Here is a 21005-nt window from a genome sequence, read left to right as displayed (position 1 = left end):
GTAGACAAATAGCCAGGGTTGACTTTTGTTAAGTAGAATCCCACGTACTTTACACTGGAAGAGTTATTAGAGATGATGTGTCCCAGGAAGTTACAGAACTTTGTCTTTGGTAACCCTGTGGGTTATGATGGAGTTTCTTTGATGGCCCAGAATCAAAGAGGAAGAGGGAATCACAGACAGGAGAGTTAAGCCCCTTAGCTAACATCAACAAGAGTCTATTAGCATTTAATGTCTGCCTATTGGAAGCTCATGTAGATTTGTATTTAAAGAAAGAGTTCCACTCTAAATGTTAGAGAATCTTGTTCTAGCCCAGTCCTTTTATTCTACAGAAGGAAGTCCTTTTATTCTCTGAGCCTCAGAGAAAGGAAAAGGTTAGGACCTCCTGACCTCTCTTTCAGGTGCATTCTCAGTGCACCTCCTCCCTTGAAATGTAGTACCTATGAATTCTCTGAATTACTGGGAAACAGAAGCAATTCCTCCCAAGAAATTCCCCTTTAAAGAAGCCACTATTATAGTAGTAACATCCTTTTGAGATGTCAGTCCAGGAAACACTGCCCTGTGTTTGAGACCTGCCCCTTCTTGTCAGCCCCCTTGGCTATGTTTGCATTAGATAAGACCACTCACCTGGCCTCAGATGTTTGGACCAAGGGAAGCACTCTGACTGAAACAGGGAAATCACATTACCCCTGGTACAATTTGGATGTAGGGTACCAAGTGCTAGTTGGTCTCTGTGGTCCCTGAATTAGTAAGTGAGGTGAAGCTGCAATGTCCATATTTAATTCAGACATGGTAAATGAACAGGAAAAGCTAGTTTCAGGACAGGGGGGAATAAAGGAGACACCCAAATATGTAAAAGCTGTGTGGTTTCAGGAAGAATGGCAGATGGAAAGACAAACTTTGGTTTCTGGTGGTTTTTCTCATACAGCCAGGTTGTATCTTCTGTTCTTGGACTTTTTGCTCTTGTATCCTTATAATTGATTCTCCTTTTGCCTGATTTGATTGGATTGGGTTTCTATTTCTTGCAAACACACTACCTCTGAACTTGAGAGCACTTTGGAAAGTCTTCTCCTGGCAGATAAACAGGCTCCACTCCACCCCACCCTGCCCGTGGCCTGGCCCTGATCTGATCATTTTTCCCTGAGGCCAACTTGGAGGGGCCCTGTGTGTAGCTGCAGGAAAGGGAAGCCTTCTCTTATTTGTGCTATCTTTGTGGAGTGTTTTGTGAGAGCCCATTAGAGGTCTCAAGAAAGGGGCTTCACTCATCCTCCAGGTACTGCTACTATATCCCCATGGCAGGGTCGACACCGTGGGGACTGCTGGGACTTCATAAGCACACCACTATTCAGAGCTAGAGTTGTACTCTGGAGTGACAGCATCTCTGCATCCAAACCAAGAAATCCCTCCAGCATTTGGGTCCCAGGGTAGGTTTTTGCTTAGCCCTAGGCACGTCAAAGCATGTCTACGGCATGGTGGGGGACAGAGGAGCAATGGGACCCAGTCTTCTCTGGAGTAGAGTCTCCAAAAGTGGACCCTTTACAATTATTCCCATGGCGACTGTTGAGATCATGATGGAAATATATCAGAGGACACGGGTGAAAGCAAGGATCAGTCTGTTCAATTCATCAGCAGTAAGAACAAGGGGTACTTGGGAAGGAACTGTGGGGAAGTGCCTTCTTTACAAACCCATCCCCCTCCTCTTCCCCCCAGTGACACAGCCCATCTTCCCTGGAGTTATAGACATGCTACATTTCTAGTAAAGGCTGGAGCCACAGAGGCATGTAGCAAGTCTGGCCTTGAGATCCTGCTAATAAATGAGGAAGTCAGGCCAGGCCAGGCCAACAGAGCCCCCACTGTGAGAAAAAGAGGAATATAAAGGCACAGAGAGTGTTGAACAAGGAAAAACTCTTCTGTCTCCCAAAATCTAGCCTGTCCTGGAGTGTGTGAACACCAAGACTGTCTATGTGATTCAGAGAGAGAACCAGCGTAGCCAAAAGGTAACCGGAAGCCATCACCAGAGGGAAGAACACGAGCTTTAAGGCCACATGCCCAGCTGAGGTCTCAGAACAGCCCAGCCAGAAGGACAGGCAGGAGAAGCATGGGCCAGGCCACCAGGAACCCTGAAATGGAAGAGAGATGCCTGTCAAGTGTTGGCTTTGGAGCTCAACAGCCAAAGCAAGCTTTTCTCTCTATCCTCTGCCTTACAAGGACAAGACAAAGTATATTAATATCTGTTCTAGGTTATAGCCCCTGGAAAATGGCAAAGGGGTCATATGGTAGAGGCAAAGCTGTCAAATCATCACTTTTTCATATTCCTTTGGGCACATTGGAAGGCATTTTACTTCCATCCTCCTTTTCTGGAAGGTGGGACCATGTGATTGAATCTGGCCAGTGGAATATGGGTAAAAATCATATATGCTGTTTCTAGGCATGGTCCTTAAAACCTCCTACATGATTTTATATGTTCTCTCATCCACATCCAGGCACCAGAAGCCAAGACTCCAGCAGAGGACTTGCTGGGGATAGTGGAGTTGCCAGAAGTTACCAGAAGGTAAGAGCCTGAGTTCCTAATGATTGCAAAGCACAGAACTGTATCCCCCCAGTGATCTAGTGGGAAATAAACTATTGTGTAAAGGCACAGTAAGTTGAGGATTGTCACAGCAGCTAACATTACTTAATCTAATACTAAAGAAGTAGAAAGACAACAGAGGTTACAAAGCCTCTGAGGCCTGACTATTTAGCTTAGAATCCTAGCTCTACAACTAATTGTGCAGGCCCAGTTCCTGAGTCTCTCCATGCCTGAGTTCATCTGTATGCACAACAGAAATATCACTAGCAGCTATTACCTCATGGGATTTTTTAAGGTTAAAGTGAGTAAATTCATATCAAGCATTTAAAACAGTGCCTGACACATGATAAACGCCATATAAGTACTGGTTTTGAAAATTAGACCCTAAGATGTGGGAAGGTTGGGGTCGTATCTCCTCTGAAAGTTACCATACACTCAGTGTTAATGAAAGGCATGGATCCTAGATGATAGTTGCCTTATACTGGGGGGCCTGGGAGAGGCATGTGTACCCCTTCCCACCACAAGATTATAACCTCTCCCCATCCCACAAATTTCAAAGTAACTTGCTAATGTCCTAGAAGGGAGGGTGGTGAAGAATATCACAATTTTCAGAAATATTAGTGTATGACAACCAGTTTGCAATTATGAAACAGGCTGAAGTTCAATTAATTCTAAAACATCAGAAATGTTTGTGGGAGATAGCAAACAATGAATGCCATAAGTGCCCTCTTGTGGCAGTCTCATACCGCATAAGATTGATCCCTTCCTCTTCCAGAAGGCTCCAGAACCCATTGCCCACCCTAGAAATTAGTCAGTCTGGCAGACTCTACTGGGAAGCCAGGTTGCTCCAGGCACTGTGCTTACCTGAAGTACTGGAAGAAATGAATGAGACTTGAGGCCTGCTCTCAAGCTGCCTTTAGCCTGAGCTCCAACCCCTCTCTCTGATGAGCACTACTTTTCTGAATGTTGTCTGAATATTAGCATTAAGCAAGCTGTCTTGAGCTTATCTGGAAACTTTTAGACTGTTACCTAGCTGGGTAATTAAGGGTAGAAAGAACTTTTTTTGTCTGGGTTCACCAATATAGGTCATTTGTGTGTTGGGGAAGGGCGGGGCAGTAAAATCTTAATAGCATTGCTTTCCCTTTGGCCCAAAATACATTTCTTGGATTGGTCTCCCTGTTGAACTGCAGTTCATCCACAAAAACCCCATTCAGATGTTGCCACCTGCTGAAATTCTTGCCTGACCTTATCTAATGCAGTTAATTTACTCTTCTTCGTTCTCCTTCTGCACTACTTGTTTGTGAATTATTTGCTTATTGACTGTCTCATTTTTGCAGTTGTTGTTCATTCTGCCTATAGGGCTGTTCCTTTATTATTTATAAACCTGGATTCTTTTTTTATTTGGTTCAAATATCACCTTCTGTGGACATTTTTTTGTCCATTTACCTATTCTGGTATTTATTTTTCCTTCCTGCCTTATTAATAGAACCATTAAACATTGGTTAGGGACACGGCTACCCAGCATGAAGATTACATTTCCCAGCTTCCTTTGCAACCACGTGTGACTAAGCAGTGACCAGTGAAATATAAGTGGAAGTATAAGGTGCCAGCTTCCAGGAATGTTCCTTAACACTCAGTGATTTCTTCTATATTCCCTCCATCCTGCTGACTAGATGATGATTGGAGCTCTGGTTGCCATCTTGGACCATGAGGATGAAGAATGTGGAGGGGTGAGCTGAAAAGAACTTGGATTCTTCATGACCTTGTGGTGCCACTCTGCTAGTCCTGGATTGCTTGCATCTAGACTTCATTTATATGTGAGTAAAATAAACAACTATCTTATTTAAGACGCTGTTACCCATGCTGGTAACTTTCTATCACATCACCCTCTTTTCTTAATTATCTCGCTAACTTTTTATTGCCTTTTCCCACACTGTAATATAAGCTCCATGAGGGCAGGCACCTGGCCTGTTCTGTTCATTATTATATCTTCAGCATGTAAAACAACACCTGGCACATGGTAGGCAGGTGCCAGGTATTGTGATACATACTTGCTGTTAAACTACTGGCCCCTGTGCTACACTGTGAGCCAGACGTGGGACTGATTCATTTCCATGTCCACAGTTGTCAGCACAGGCTAACTCAATGTGCACCGAATTGAAGAGGGGGGAGAGAGGGTTGGGAGGAAGGGCAGGGAGATAGGAGAAGACGATGTACCTGCAGTGCTGGGGGTTCCATTCGTGACACCAAGAGATGGAGCACCTGGGGACAAGAGCAGAGGTGAAGGTTTCCTCAGTCATGTGCCGGGACTGTGGCACTGTGGCCGTAGCTGCTCCAAGTTCTTCTGGACCTGGTCACCACAGCCATCGACAGCCCACATTGTTGAGACATCTGTTGTTTAGCAGTTCCCTTTCTAAGCACATTTCATGCATTTGAAACTTAATTCTTCCAGCAGAGGGATTGTATTCCCATTCAACAGATGAGAAGACTGAGACTCAGTTGCCCAAGGCCAAGTTGACCTTGTTGTAGGTAGCAAAGCTGGGATTTGAACTCTAGTCTATCTGATTCCAAAATGAAAGCTCCTAACCTTCCAACTACGCTGTGGTACCACATGAAGCTTTTCAAGTTGAGGGCTCAGTAAAGAGGCAGGACAGTTCAAGGCAGAGCCTTCTTTACAAGATAGCCTCAGTTTATTCACCTGGAGAATGGAAGTGGTAATAGTGGTTACCTCCTTAAGTTGCTGTGAACATTCCATGTGACAATGCATATAAATGTTTTGCCTGGTGCCTGCCACGTGTGTTATTATTATTACTGTTGTTGTTGTTATTAACATTACTGTGTCCTAATTTTTTTAGGACAAAAAAAAAATTGCTTTCACTCTTCTAGGTTTTTTGACTCCTCCTTTCCAGGGGTAATAAAAACCATAACAGTACTGCTAACCCATGGGTAGGATGGGTGAAAATTTGTGGAGCATTTGAAAAGCTTCCCCTACATCATGCCCCAGAATATTATAACTGGATTTTTAAAAACATAGTCATTCATCAGAAAACAAAGTTGGGTTAGGACTTAGAATTCACCCAAAAGGGGCTGATGTAAGGACCTGGCAGGAGGAAAAAGGGAAAGGACACAGCCTTGGAATCAGTCTGAGCTGGGTACAGTTCTAACTCCCGCTGCTCATGAGCTGAATGATTTGGGGTGAGCCACTTAATCTCTCTGAGCTCTGATTTCTCGCCTATAAAATGGACGCAGTCAGGAGGATGAAGTTAGAATATGGATACTGAGAGCTTAGCCTGGTCTCTAGCACACAGGAGGCCCAGCACAAGTGGCAAGTGCTATTATTATTACCAATGACCTTATGTAAAGATAGATTCACTGGTGGGGGGGGGGGCTGCAGTGAAGAAGCTAAAAAGGCTCTAGGTTGTTATGATGGTGACGCCAGTTATCTGTGGTTAACTGTAAGCACTTGACCAGCTGGCCTTCCCGCCAGAAGTTGGCCACTTACCTCTCCGAGTGATGGGTCCCAAATCTAGAACCTGGGCTGGGTTAATAGCCACTACTTTGCTACGGAGGTGACTTCTTGAGCAAGACTGTGGGATGGAGAAATCTCATTATACCAACATTTAAAGGCACAGTTGCTATCCAGGCTGCCCCTGCAATGGGCATATCTGGCCCAAGGATGGGACCCCACCCATCCTATGGCCCTAACTCTGAGGCTGTGTTTTTCTTAGTCTAGAGAATCCTCACTGTGATGTCACACAAACCCAAGTTTGAATCTCATCTCCACTCCCTTTAGTTTTCTAATTTGGGACTAATGACTTCACCTCCCTACTACTATTAAATATACCTTCCTGGTTGTGAAGATTAAGATGAGTGTGTCTACAACACAGAGACACATAGAAAGCACTCACCAAATGCCAACTACTAGCAGGCACTGCCAAATCGGGGTTAAAAGCATGGACAATGGAGGTACGTCCCAGCTCTGATGCTTTCTAGCTGTGTTGCCCTTGGGCAAAAGACCTGAAGCTCAGGTTCCTCACTGTACAATGAGGTCAGTAAAGAATCTATGTGAAGGACTGTTATGAGAATTAAATTAGACAAGGCATATGAAAGTTTTAGTGTAATTCCTGACAAGGAGTAAGCACTAAAAAAGTCAATTATGAAATCATTCAAAATATGTCTTGTGACAAGGAAACCTCATCAACAGGCTCCTTCATCTGTTGTGCTTTCCAGGGACACAATAATTGCCTACACATGGGCTTTTTGGAGGCTGAATGTCCATCCATTCATCCTTCTTTCTTTCTTCTCTTCCTTCTCTCTTCCCCTCCCTCCCTTCCTTCTTTCCATCCATTCATAAATCCAATAAATCCATACGGAGAGCCTACTAGGTATTAGGCCTCCTGTCAAGCTCTGAATAGTTCACTCTAAAGTGATACTCACCGGCTGGCACTGTTCATTAAGGGAATCGCAGAGATGAATCTCACAATGCAGAAAAACTAGGTCATAATTTCCAGCAAACATGAACATCTGAACTGAGAACCGACTTTCTGAGGACACCCCATTCTCCTCCACGTGGATGGTGGAATCACGTTGATTTGGACAGCTGCGAGGGTGACAGGGTGAGGGTCTACATTCTAGAGCAATTCAGGGGACCTGAGGCCCTTGGCTGTATCTGTAATCTGTATCCAGTATAAAAACATCATCAAAGAGAATTAAAGAGTTCCCTGTTTCCCCCCGTCAATCCTGACATAGACTTTTATTCCTCTGGGTTTCCTCCAAGATGTTTATCCATCAGCGCATGTGGTTTCAGTTCTGCAGGGTACAGTCTCTGAAGTGAGATAGACTGCTTTCAATTCCAGCTAGACCCACTTTCTAACTAAGTGATCATGAGCAAATGACTTAACCTGTCTGGGCCTCACTTTTCCTATCTGTAGAGCAGAGACAATAATCCATACCCCCTGGGGTTGATGTGAGCATTTAGTGACACAGTCCATGTACACTGCTTAGCACATAGCTAAACTCAATAAGTATTAGCTAGTATGGTTTGAATCATGATATAGGGTATGCATTTTCCCTTTGCTTTTTCCAGGTAACAATTTCTATGATACTTTGTCCCATAACACTTGTCATTGGTGTTTTCATGTTGATTAGTCAGTGTTAATACCTATATAATAGTCCATCATTACTTAATAAGTCCCTATTTTTGAATTATGAACCTATATCCAAAGTTATAAAGGATACTGAACTGAAAAATAATTGGCATTTCTTAACCTTGTCCTATTTTGTATTAATGCTTTAGGCTAAAGTTTCAGGAGTGATATTGATATTCCTGGGTCAAAGGGGATGGTCATGATCTGTAACACCAAATTATCTTCCAAAAGATGTAAGCCAATTAACACAACTATCAGGTAGGGTCAAAGTGATCACTTTCCCCCCAAATCTTATTCAGGCCAAAAGATAACCCAGAGTTGCTCATCACCTGTTTCTGATAATGAAATATTTTACAGGGTCATTCTTGTCTTTGGTGGGTGTGGCATAGCAGTTCCTCAACAACAGGTTAAACCGGGAGGTGTCCCCTCTCTCCAAGATGGCACCCACATAGAGCATAGATTCAACAGCCAGCACAACTGCAGCCCCTTCGTAAGGAGATGTGTAGTTCGGGTCTTGGAACAGGGCCATCCTGACAGTGAACTCTCCTGCCCCGTCCACACTGACGTTCAGAGAACTGAGAAGAGGAAAGCCATGAGAGTTTCCGTCAGTGAGAACAAGATAAATCTAGCCCTGCACTTGCTTGAGGCTATGAAGGCAAAGGCACATCTCTGATCCCTAAAGGAACTATTCAATCACCCACTTAAGTTGAGCATTGAGTATCCCCTAGGCTCTAAACTTGGCAAGTACATGAGTGTGTCTCCAGGATCTCCACTATTTCTCCCCACCTCACAGATCACTCATATCTCCTTCACTCAGAGAGTAACTGCAAGTTTACACCTCTGTCTTCCCCCCTGTACAATGGGACAAGACCTGTGGATTCACCATTTTTAGCAGCAGATTTCCTGTCTCCACCCCACAGTCACCAGTGAAACATCCATTTTAAAATAGAAACGACTTTAATTTTAATTTCTTATGAAACTTGGGGCCCCAACACAACACAGTCTGAAAACCATTGAACTAAAAAATCTCTAGTCCTAATCCTGCTCCTCTGTGAGCCCAGGAGGCAATGAAGGGATAGGAAGGGCACCCTGGAGTTCTGACACCCTCAGAAGGTCCCCCAGCGAGTCTAGAAATGCTGAGGAATCCATTCTGCAGGGCACCATTCCGGGCATAGTGAGACAGCAGTGACACAACAGATGAAAGCCTCTTCCCAAATGGACCCCCACCCAAATTGCTATTTGGTTCTCTTTCTAGTGAATTTGATGTGCTTATCCAATCAAAGCTGATCCTGGCTTAGATCCCACATCTGCAGGGAAGCCTTCCTGCTCCCACCATCCCCAACCCACCAAAGCTAGGTCAGGGGCCCTTGCTCCCTGAGCCCACAGTGCCCTGTGCTTCTCCCACATTGCATTCATGTCACTTGTGAGTAATGATTGATATAATTAGTTGCTTAATTCCTTTCTTCCCCAAGATTAATGAACCCATGGTGTTCTTTTTGTTCCTTAGCATATTTAATTAACATTATTTCATGTTGCTACATTATTTAATGATAATAATCTTTAACAGGCACAAAATATTCTACTTCTGCCTTGTACGTGCTGAACATTAATCTATGATCAGCAAATATCTGCAGAATGAATGATGGTAAGAGTGAGAGCTCCTGAAGGAGGTAGGCGGCATCCTAAGGACATCATAAACTGTGCTTGAAGTGAATATGATTAATGTCAGGGTTATGGGTCAAAGAGTGAGGGTCAGTGCCTTACCTTACAATGGGATGCAGGGCAGTTTGGAGGCTGACTTTCATGTCCAGTGGGTAGGCACACTGGAAATTGATGTTGAGGATGGTGTCTCTGATGATGAAAGCATTGACCAAGGAGAGGGTGTTTTTGTAGATGGCATGGGTTCCATTTCTCTTTGACATAAAAACAAGACCACATATATGCTTATGTGTATGTAGATGTATCCGGAACTCACGCCTGCCTGACTGCAAGGTTGATGCTCTCAATCACACTGCCACCCTGCCTTCTGATTGCAAGGAAGCACAGGGGCCTCTTGCCCCAGTGGCTATGACACGTTATGGGAAAGGGTGTGAGGATCCCAGATCAAGAACTGGAATAGTAGTTTTTGGCCCATGGGGAGAATCAGCAACCACCATGCTTGCTCCCATGTTGACCCCTCCCACATCACCCCTGATTAGAGTAATCATAATTGTAGCTTACATTTATTGAGCTCAATCAGCAAACATGTTCTAAACTATTCATGTGAACGAACATGTTCACGAATGTGTAATCTCGCCTTCGACCAGAGGCCCAGAGAGGCTAAGTGACTTGACCAAGGTCTTACAACTACTGAGCTGGGCTTCACAGCCCAGCTCCCACCCTCTGGCAGCCGTGGTATAAACACCACTCACCTCCAGGATGTTTCCGCAGGCCCTAGCCTGGGTAGGGCTGGTCACAGACATCCAGTTTCTGTCCTGTCTTTGCATGGTACTGCTGCAGTTCCCATCACGCAGGTAGGCAATGACCTTGTCCCCAAAACCTAGGCCTCCCAGCAGACACTTGTCCAGTGACACCTTGATCTCCTTGGCCCCACAGTCCAGCTTAGGCTGCAAACCGTGAACATCTGGAAAGTTGAGAAGAAGATTGGTGGAGTGGACAGGGCTCTGGAAGCAATGGGCAGAGCCCACATTCTCTGCCCTTTGGAAAAGCCCCCATATCCACCAGGGAGTAGAGGGTAGACTAGTACGTACTTGGGACCAAGGTGGGATTCACACCCAGGCTTGTGGCAGATGAGGTTGGCAAGGCCCCTGGCCCAAGATTTCTAAGCATCCTATGTGCAGGTGTGGGGAGAGCTTTCATATCTCAGGGATCAGGAATCAGGGTTTCTGGGGATTGGGGTCTTTGGGAAAGCAGGGCTATCCTGCCTTTCAGACTAGAATCAAAACTAGACACACACTACTCTGATTGCCTGGCTTTGTGAAGCCAGTACATCTGACAGGTTCACAACCACTGTATTTCGTTCATTTGTTCATTCACTCATTCATTCCATTCATTCATTCATTCATTCAACATTTATTCAACAAATACTGCTTGAGCATTTACTGTCTGCACCGTTATAGGTACTGGGGACACAGTGTTTGTCAAAACTGACAAAATCCCCACGCTTATATAGAGAGCTAACATTCTCATAGGGGAGATGGATAGTAAATTAAGAGAAATACCATTTCTATTATATTTATGAATGCATTGATTCAAATACATTTACTAACCACTTTCTCCGTGTGGGTGGCACATTCAACACAAAAATAAACATGGACACAGCTCGAGAGGATTCCTTGGTCTTACCTAAGAACCAACATGTCAGTAGCTTATTATAATGCAATATGGGGAAAGTACTAACTGAAGTGTGTGCTAGGTGCAGAGGGAGCACACAAGAAGGTATATCTGAGTCTTTCCGTTAAGTCAGGGAAAGATTCACAGAGGGCTGAAACTTAGTAGAGAGTAGGAGCTTTGCAAGTGTATAAGGCAAGTGAGGGCACCACAGCAGAGGTGATGGGAGAGGATGGTGTGTTTACAGACATGCGGAGCTCAGAGGTACAGGAACTTAGAATGGTTGGGGGTGGAGTGCAAGAGATGGAGAAGTCAGCAAAAAAGCCAGATCACAAAGGGGTTATTCCTGGAAGCAAAGGGACTTGCTAAGTAGCCACCATTGAAGACTCGAGGGCAGGCCACCTGCTCACCCAGTCACCTGACAGGACCTGCCAAGGATGCGCTAGGAGTCTCCAGGTACAGGGAGGGCATACTTGAAGCCCAACATCTGATTCTGATTCTGTGATGGCCCACGTCCCAGGAAACAGCTCTGACCCTCTGGGGGCTCATCTACCCAATGAGCAGAGAGAGACTTCATGGAGAGCAGGGTTGTTTCCTTCCAGTTTCCTGCCCCTCATCCCTACCCCACTCCTGCCAGGCACACTCACGCACCACCTGATCCACACTCCAGCCCAGTTTTCCAAACATATGCTTGTGCTTTCCCCTCTGTCTATAACATTTTCTCTTCCACAGAGAAATTGGAAGTGTGCTGGGAGTGTGCTCAGAGGAAGGCATGCTTGTGGCAAGGGCAAGAGTCTAAGGCCCTCATTAGAATCCTAGGAGGGAAGGAAATAATGGGAAGCTCATCCACCCCCCATCCAGGGTTTAGGGCTTGTTTATGGCATTTTTTCTCATGGGTCATCTGCCTCTGCTTGCTTACCTCCTGGGACAAGAACCTCATCACCTGACAAGCCTGCCCATTTGGACTGCTCTGATTTAATGTTCACAGTTGCCCTGTATGGTGGCTATTTTTACTATTCTCTTATTCCTCTTTTACAGATGATGACATTAAGGCTCAGAAAGTATAGATGCCTTGTCCCAGGCCCCAGAGAGCTACTAAGTCACAAATCCAGGACTAGCAAAAGAGTCTGCCCTTGTTTCTCACATGCAGATATTTGAATACAGGTTCCACACTAGCAGGGTGCTTGTCCGTAGTACCTTTCACCCTTGTGGGTCAAGCCGGCCCATGCCAGAGCTGCTTTCTGAGACCATGGTCCGAAGACTGACCTGGCAATTTGTTGCGTCCCTGCTCTCCCATCCTTGCAAATGGCTTTGAGAACTTGCATTCCCTGATCTCAGTTCCATCCCCACTGACTCTGGTCTATACCTTGTCCTGACCCTCTGAGGCTCCCTCCCTGCTGCCTCACTCAGCCTCCACCGGTGGCACTGTTCCCACATCCCAGCCCCACCAAGCCACTTACCAGAGCTGTTGAGGTCCTGTCTGCACAAACAGTCCCATGTGCCGTTGAGAAAGCGGCACTCCTCCTCCGGGCGGCAGGCCTTCTCACACTTGGCCTTTGCAGTGGAGGGGTCTAGCGGGTGAGGCACAGAGGAAGAGGATCAGAATGCAGAGCAGGGCCATCTGAGGCTATCAAGGCCAACTTTGTCATTCTACCAGGGCACAGAAGTCACACCCAAGGATGTGCAATATATAGTGGAAGGGTCAAGCCTCAAACTTGGATTTTCTGACCCCCAGTCCAGTGAAATGAGAACCCAGAGGCTGCCGTCCTAATGCGTACTGCGTGGCAGACACTGTTCAAGTATTTTCCACACATGAGCTCATTCGATTCTCATGGTAACTGTTTGACTAAGTAGCATAGTGGTTAGGCATATAGATCGCAGAACGAGAGTGTTTGGATTCAAATTTCAGCTCTATCATGTTTCTGCTCTGTGACATTGGGAAAGCTGCTTAATGCCCCAGACCTCTCATCAGGTATAGTTATACAGTATCTCTATCTCATGAGGCTGGTGTGAGGATTAAATGAGTTAGTAGTCTAAAGGGCTTTGGATAGGAGCAGAAACACTATGCACTGGCTGTTACTTTTGCCATTATCCATTTTTTCAGATCAGAAAACACAAGTTCAGAAAGATAAATTTAACTGCCCAAATGGAATCTAAATGTGAGTGAGCCTGAGTTCTTCATATTATGCTACACATACGGTATATCAGGGGTATTTCACCCTCCAATCTGAATTTCTGGCCGTACTTGAAATGTTGGAAGGCTGGCAACCTTGGGTGACATCCCCCACCGGGCAGTAACTGGCAGGAGTTGAATCCAGGCTGCTCTGCTTAGTCTTCTGGCCTGCTCCGCTCACTCTGCTGAGGCCTGGCAAGTCCCCCGGTAGCTGGTGGCCCCGCCCCACAGCTGCCCCCATCTCTCTGCCGCTCACCTGTGCAGTATCTCACATTACACTTGGGGGTGCCCTCCAGCTGGTATACGTGGAACTCGCCCGGGCAGGCCTTCACCAGCACCTGGGTCTTCCAGAGACAGCAGTTGCCGCTCCAGTGGGCACAAGCGGTGCGGGTGACAGTGCCCTCCCCAAGCGTGGGGTGGGTCCCATTCAGCCACATAGGAGCATCTGTCTGACAGCGGTACATTGGGACACAGGTCTCTGGCATCCTTACTCCTCCATCTCCCACAAAGCGGTACCAGCCATGCTTGTCCCTGTCACACACCCGGCCTTCTCTCCGGTTCTCTGTGCTTCGGGAGGGTTCGTCCAGGCGGGTGTAATTCTGGCAGGGGTCATAGGAACTACTGTTGGTGAGGTATCTGTCACCTGGAAAGCAACAGTGTGCTTGGGTTTACTGAGCATCCTCAGGGCCCACAGGATTTTTATCCCCCTCACCTCCCCCCAACACACTCTGTTTTCAATGTGCTTAAGGACCCTAATGAGGACATGAGGCACACAACCCATTCATTAAACATTAGCCTTCATCACCTTGGAGTCAGAATAATAATGAGGACTTTGTGTGGTATTTTATAGGCATTAAGAACACTAAGGCCTCCACCCTGCACAGTTCCAAGGGGCATCCTTCACATTGAGCGTGGTGCCCTCCCCCAGGCTCTAGAGTTGTGCAGTGCTCCCCTGTGCAACCATATACTATGGTCCTGTCTATGTATTATAAATGCAATACAGGCTGATTGGAAAAAACTTCAAATGTCATTGAATAAAGTAGTAATGAAAGTTGTCACAAGTCCATTCCATCCCCAGAAATATCCATAAATTTATTGTATAGTCTTCAGACTCTCTCTATGCATATGTTTAAACTATAGGGTTTTTTTAAATGGGTTTAATGCTGTACAGCTTTAAAAAAATTTTTTTTAATGTTTATTTATTTTTGAGAGAGAGAGAGAGACAGAGTGTGAGCAGGGGAGGGGCACAGAGAGAGGGAGACACAGAATCTGAAGCAGGCTCCAGGCTCTGAGCTGTCAGCACCCAGCCCAATGTGAGGCTCGAACCCACAAACTGAGATCATGACCTGAGCTGAAGTTGGATACCTAACCGACTGAGCCACGCAGGCACCCCTTTTTTTACACTTACATTTTTATTTAATGTATCATAGACATTTTCCCATTATCAGTAGATACCGATCTAACACAAGGTTTTTCAACCTTGGCACTACTGATATTTGAGGATGGATAATTCTGTGTTGGGGCAGGTGGGGGTGGGGGCATCCTGTGCATTATAGGATGTTTAGCAGCTTCCCTGGGCTCTTCTCACTAGCTTTCAGTAGCTCCTTCCTCCTGGAAGTTGTCTCTAGATATTGCTTAAATCACCCCCAATGGAGAACCACTGCTCTAACATGACCCTTTCTGATTTTGCTGATCTGTTTTTAGCAGATTCAGGAACTATGATGTGTGAAGAGGCTGAGAAGTGAAGGGGTGGGCTGGTCATTCTGAGTTTAAATAAGCTCCACACCTGCTGGCTGGATGACCTTGACAGGTGGTTCAATTCCCCTGAGACGAATCTGCAAAACAACACCTGTTGCTAGTGGTTCCCAAACTCCCTCCATTCTCATGCCTTGAGTCATGGTGTTTGCCACATCTGTGTCCCCCTATCCAATTATCTACTTAATATGTTTCTTTCAATGCTTCTCTTTATAAAGTTGTTTCATCCTAAGGAATAATATCTGTGATACCATAGGTATGTTGTACTAGTTACAGATTTTTAATACACATGAAAAAATATACATAGCCATCAAAAGAATTTTTAAGAGTTTGCCATGCACTGCTGTAGTCTTCCTGGAATGTGTCCCCTGTTTTGAGGAAATAAAACCCTAAAGCATTGCTAGAGGATTAAATGAGGTAATAAGTGTAAAATGCCAAACACAGCACCTGAGTCCTAAGAGGAGTTGAGGCTGGTTCTCTCCTCCAGTTCTGATTTACTGAACGGTGTGAGAGCCTGAATTATGGACTAAGAACACACGCAGGATTGCATTCTTGTAATACACGGTAGAGGGAGTTTTTAGAAGAAAAGATTTTCAAGCCTTGCTTATGTATGTGCTTGTTTTAAGGAAATAAGTCGCTGCACTTGCTGTTCTTGGATTATTTCCCTCCCACACGATGTGTTTTCCCAAGGGACACCATGAGCTGAGTCCCTCCTCTCCCCTCCCCACAGCCCCCTCCACAGTTGATACAGGCAGAGATTTCACCCTGGTGTTGAGCCTGAGGACATTTCCTACAACCATCTAAGGTGCCCAATCCTCAGGTCTTTGAATGGACCCCAAGAAATCACTACCTGCAATCCTTTCTTTCTACAGATGAGCAAACATACAGAGGAAGGAGAAGGTACTTGCCAAAGCAAGGGCACAGAGTGACTGGGCGATTCATGTCCCCATGAATCTGCTATCTGAGCTCCACATATCTGGGCATAGGAAGTTATATTAACTGGCTCCATGGTCCTCACAGTGGGGATTTCTGATTTGAGTCTTTGAGAGATTATGGCTGCATTCTGGTTTCTCTCATCTTGTTCCCCTTGACTTCTAGCTGCTGAGTCTTTGCTTTAGACATGTCCCTGTTCTCCTCACTGACCCTGAACTGCCTTCTCTGCACTCCCCCTCTCCCCAGGTTTGGTGGGCCATCTGAGATGCCAGATGAACAAAGCACATACCTTGCTGTTCTGTAGATGCCAGAGTCAGAATGCAGGAAGCCAAGGCCAGCCACAAGACATAAGAGCCCACCATCATTTCCATAAGCTGAGATGTGTAGGTTACTCAGCAACATGCAGACTCTCCATGCAGCTAGGGGGAGGGAAAGACCCAGATACAATCAGGGTGACAGAAGTCATTCCTCTGGGTATAAGGGTTAGAAAGAAATTCACATCAGTTCAGCACCATGGCTTGTACTCAGCCCCTTGCATACCTTAGCTCATTTAAGGCTCTGAACCACCATCCAGGGAAGGTACTATTATTGTTCCCTTTTATGGATGAAGAGGGAGATGGGACTCAGAACATATTTATCACAGAAATATTTACTGAGCATGCAGGCACTGTGCTGGAAATTAAATAGCTTGTTTAAGACTCCAGGCCCACGTTCTCAGAAACGGACCTATGACTTCCTTCATGAAGGACTGTGTTGTTTTAAAGCAGGCGTGACTTGCAGAAAGGAGGTGGGGGTAATGAGAGTAGGTGGCTTGCCAAAGGGATGAGGTTGGCATCAAGAGAACCAAAGGCAAGCTTAGAGGTGGCCAGTGCTGTAGGATGTCCTAGAATGCCCCAGGTTGGTTCTTGCTCAGGTACAGGTAGAGACTCTGGAAGACTGGATGGAGGAGAAAGTTACAGTGCTGTGAGTATCTACAGACAAAAGTAGCAGCTGCTTTCTTAGTTCTGTGTATCACGTGCCGTGCTAAGAGACTCCTGAAGCACCCTATATACGTGTAGGTTTCTGTGAGTGTGGGACCATGTCACACTGAGCCCCACATAGCTTGCTCCTAGCACAGTGTCTGACACACAAGGGGGCTCACTAAAGGTCTGAGCAGTAAGTGAAAAAGTAAATGGGGGGTAGGGAGGGCAGAAACAAAGAGCTATGAAGAGCCTGCCAACATTCAAATTAGCAACATTCCCTTTTCTGGAAAACTTTGCTCGGATGGACAAATTTCTGATGACTTCTTAAAGCCTCTGGAAGACTCAGGTTGAAGCTAGAGATCTATTTCTGGAAGGGATATCATGAATATGTTAGAGAGCATGCAGGTCTGGCAGTTCTTAGGGATGAGATCCCAAGTAGGGGCCTACGTTCCTGGAGGACGGGCAGGGTGAGGAGGCAGGAGGCATCTGTAGACCTGGAGTAGCCAGCAGGTAGCTGGAATTGTGGTTGAGTTGGACACAGAGTGATATCTGGAATACTTGATAGGGCCAGGATCCAAAGTCCTTGCTGTTTCTGAAAGTTGCTAGAAATAAACAACCCTAGCACATCCAGTGGGTCAGAGATGATAGGGGAGTGCCTACCAAATCAGGAGAAAGTCTGCTGGGTCTTGAAGTAGGACTTACCTTGGGGTAAGAACACAGGGTGGCCCTCGTCTGTCCAGCTCTGGGAAAGCCTACTGTGGACCATCCTTTTATTGTATTTTCCCACCCACGTGGCTATCTGTGATTGGTGCTGAGGTAGGACTGGAGTTAATCTCCCAGGTATACATTGATCTTGTTGGGTGTATGTAGGTAAGATAAGTGATTTACCACAGAAAATAGTGGAAGAAGCGTATGTGCTCCCCAACGCCCCAAATAAACCAATGAAGCTGGTGCCATATTTATTACCAGAAAACAAACACTAATCAAAAGGGAGCTTAATACCCAAAGGGAAGTGAGAGTAACCAAACAGCACTTGTTTGCACAATGGATTTCCAATTGTACCTTGTGTTCTTAGCTAATCACCTTAGAACACTTCTGCTTTTGTCTGGATGCCATTCCACTCAGGGCCAGTTAGAGCAAGGGAATAAATAAGGAAGTGGGGAATGAGTGTTTCCTATTTTTGGCCCATAGACTTTATACACTTTTAGATACTCAGTGTTGAAGAGTCTGGGAAGGGCCAATTTGGGGATGGTGAATTACGGAATATCAAAGGACAGACAATGCCCCAAGGCAAAATAAGTGTCAGAATCACCTCTTCTCCAATCCCTTCTGATAGTGGGCTACGCTAGAGATTGGAAGGTATGGAAGGGAGAGGAAGCCATAGATCTTGGACTTTGAAGCATTAGGCTTGGACCCGGCTTTTGTGGCATGGTATTGTGGCATTAATAAGGGAGTCAAGGGGTGCCTGGGTGACTCAGTCAGTTAAGCGTCTGACTTCAGCTCATGTCATGATCTCACAGTCTGTGAGTTTGAGCCCTGCTTCAGCCCTGATGTCTGGAGCCTGCTTCGGATTCTGTGTCTCCCTCTCTCTCCGCCCCTCCCCTGCTCATGCTTTGTCTCTCTCTGTCTCAAAAATAAATAAAAACATTAAAAAAAATTTTTTTAAATAAGGGAGTCAAAGCTTTTGCAGAACAAATGGTCACTGCCTCTTCTGTGTTTCTCTGGGACTCTTTAAGGAGCCAAGGCTATTGGGGGCAGGGAGTACAGACGTCCTGGCATTGGTAGCATCTTCCAGTAAAACCCCAACCTGGGCAAAGAAAGGTGCTATAAGCCACCTTCTCTACTCCTCTTGCATTTGGAGAAAAATCCCCTAAATATGGAACTTACAACCACCACAAATGCAGAGTTCCAAAATTCATCTGGGCCCACAAAACAGTCATCTACTCCATCCCTCTTCTGACCCCTCCATTCCAATCATAACTGTCTCTCTACCCAGCTCCTGCCAGACCTCTCTCCTTGGGCTGAGGTGCTTGAGGCACTTTCACCTCAGCAGGCTCAAATCTGAACTCATCCATCACTCAGATCTCTCCATTTTCATTGCATTGCCTGTCTTAGTTTTTTTAAGTTTGTGTGTTTGTTTATTTATTTTGAGAGAGACAGAGAGAGAGAGAGAGAGAGAGAGAGAGAGAGAGAGAGAGCAAGCAGGGGGTGGGCAGAGAAAGAGGGAGAGAGAGTTTCCCAAGCAGGCTTTATGCTGTCACCACAGAGCCGGATGCAGGGCTTGAACCCATGAACTTTGAGATCGTGACCTGAGCTGAAACCAAGAATCTGACACTTAACCACCTGGGCCACCCAGGTGCCCCCATTGTCTGTCTTAATCAGTGACACTATTATGCATCTGGTCACCCAAGCTGGAGACCTGCCTGGCTCCTTCCTTTCTCCCTCAGGCTCACATTCTGGTAATTACCACAACTTGTCATTCACTTTTCAAATATTTCTTGAATCGGTCTTTCCTTCTTCAGCCCCATTTCACCAACCCTGCTTCAGGCCAACATCATCTGATAAGGGTGATTTTAATAGCTGCCTAGTGGGTCTCCCTGCTTTCTTTCTTGCCTCCTTTGATTCTGTTACCTTCCATGCGGCCAAATGCCATAGTATCACATCTTGGCATTTTCCCCCACTCCTATAACTTCCTGCTTCCTGGGATCTGACAGCTGGCCACAGCTCCTACCTCGTCTACAGCTTCCTCTCCACACATTCTATGCTTCAGCCAATCTGTGGCTCTCTGAGCTCTTATCTACCTCCAGCCCTTTGCATATGCTATTCCCTCTGCCTAGATCATACTGTTCCCATACTGTTCCTACTACATATTTAAGTCCACCTTCACCAGGAAGACTCCTGAACACCACAGGCTTGCCACTGTTTCTCTTCTCTGCCCCTGTGCCTGTCTGGGATGATTCCAGTTCCATTCAATTATCTGCTAACTTATTTGTCTCCCTTGAAGGCTTTAAGATCTTTGTGGACAGGGATCCTGTCTTTGCAGTTGTAACCAGCGCCTTGTAAGTACTTGTTGGGTAAACAAATGGAAAAAAAAAAATCACAACATGCATGCTTCAGAGCCTCTCCTGCAAATCATGCCTCAAAATTTATGGCTGTTCAACTCTTAGTGAAACCTTGTTGAGAAGACACAAAATCGAGCCTTTGCACTTGCCTGTGATGTTCTTCCTCAGATATCCCCCTAGTTCATTCTCTTGTCTCAGCTTCTGCTTATCAGAGAGACTTTCCCTGACCATCCTATATAAAATAACACCCCCATAGCTCTATTCTCTTTTCCTTGTTTTTTACACCAAAGTGCATGTCACTGGCATTTCACGTAGTTATTGTTTAATTGTATCCCCCTTTTAAACTTAAGCTCTTTACCAGCAAGGACTCTGTTTTGATTACTTGCTATTACTGTGGTGCCTAGAAAAGTGCCTAGCATTTAATTTATGCTTAAAGTATCTATTGAATGTTGCAGTTGAATACCTAACTGATTAAAAAAAAAAACCATAAAGTAGGGGCACCCGGGTGACTTAGTTGATTAGGCATCTGACTCTTGATATTGGCTCAGGTAATGGTCTTGTGGTCCTGGGATTGAGCCCTGCATCAGGCTCCACACTATGTGGAACCTGCTTGGGATTCTCTTTCTGCCCCTCCCCTGCTCATGCTATGCTCTCTTGTTCTTTCTCTCTCAAAATAAATAAACAGAAGTCTGCTCCTTCATTGTTAAAAAAAAAACAAAAAAAAAAAACAGCAAAGTAAAGAAAAAGAAAAGAAAGGAAAAGAAAAAAGGAGCAGAGGGACGAAAGGATTAATTCTGATGTGTTTTCTTTTCCCTGGCTCTTGCCTTTGGCATTTTTATTTTTCTTCATGTTTGGTTGTACCTGAGTCAAAGTAAATCTGCACACGATCCAACCAGGCTCCACTAAGCATGGATTGACCATAGACAGGGCCAGGCTCAGCACTGAAGTCCTCCTACATAAAGCCCTTCTGCAAAGGCAGCAGGCCTGGGGATTCAGTGCATGTCTGTGTGCCCGCATGTGAGATCTTTTAGCTCAAGATACACTGTCCCCATAGCCCTGTTTGCTGATACACACGTG

General features: G+C 45.6%; 1 protein-coding gene across 1 annotated transcript; it reads right to left on the bottom strand.

The window, feature by feature from the left end:
- Positions 1-1593: 1593 nt before the first annotated feature.
- GP2 (glycoprotein 2) lies at positions 1594-17617 on the bottom strand. The gene is made up of 11 exons (XM_040458895.1): positions 17569-17617; positions 16194-16323; positions 13473-13859; positions 12504-12614; positions 10125-10336; positions 9478-9626; positions 8043-8288; positions 7004-7166; positions 6069-6153; positions 4784-4828; positions 1594-2117 (listed from the first exon to the last, which is right to left on the bottom strand). The coding sequence occupies exons 2-11, from the start codon at positions 16273-16275 to the stop codon at positions 2059-2061; spliced, it is 1539 nt and encodes a 512-aa protein (XP_040314829.1). The 5' UTR covers positions 16276-16323; positions 17569-17617; the 3' UTR covers positions 1594-2058.
- Between the last annotated feature and the right edge of the window lie 3388 nt (positions 17618-21005).

The sequence above is a fragment of the Herpailurus yagouaroundi genome, unplaced genomic scaffold, assembly GCF_014898765.1.
Source record: "Herpailurus yagouaroundi ecotype Mexico unplaced genomic scaffold, PumYag 222, whole genome shotgun sequence".
NCBI lineage: Eukaryota > Metazoa > Chordata > Mammalia > Carnivora > Felidae > Herpailurus > Herpailurus yagouaroundi.
The sequence above is the reverse complement of the archived record's forward strand: the minus strand, read 5'-3'. Positions and strand labels throughout refer to the sequence as shown.

Excerpts from the sequence above, each read along its gene's own strand:
- GP2 (XM_040458895.1), bottom strand. The coding sequence starts at position 16,275 with ATGGAAATGATGGTGGGCTCTTATGTCTTGTGGCTGGCCTTGGCTTCC. Across the intron at positions 9,627-10,124 it reads CCTGCGGAAACATCCTGGAG|AGAAATGGAACCCATGCCAT; the intron begins GTGAGTGGTGTT and ends TTTATGTCAAAG. Across the intron at positions 6,154-7,003 it reads TTAATGAACAGTGCCAGCCG|TCTTGCTCAAGAAGTCACCT; the intron begins GTGAGTATCACT and ends TCCATCCCACAG.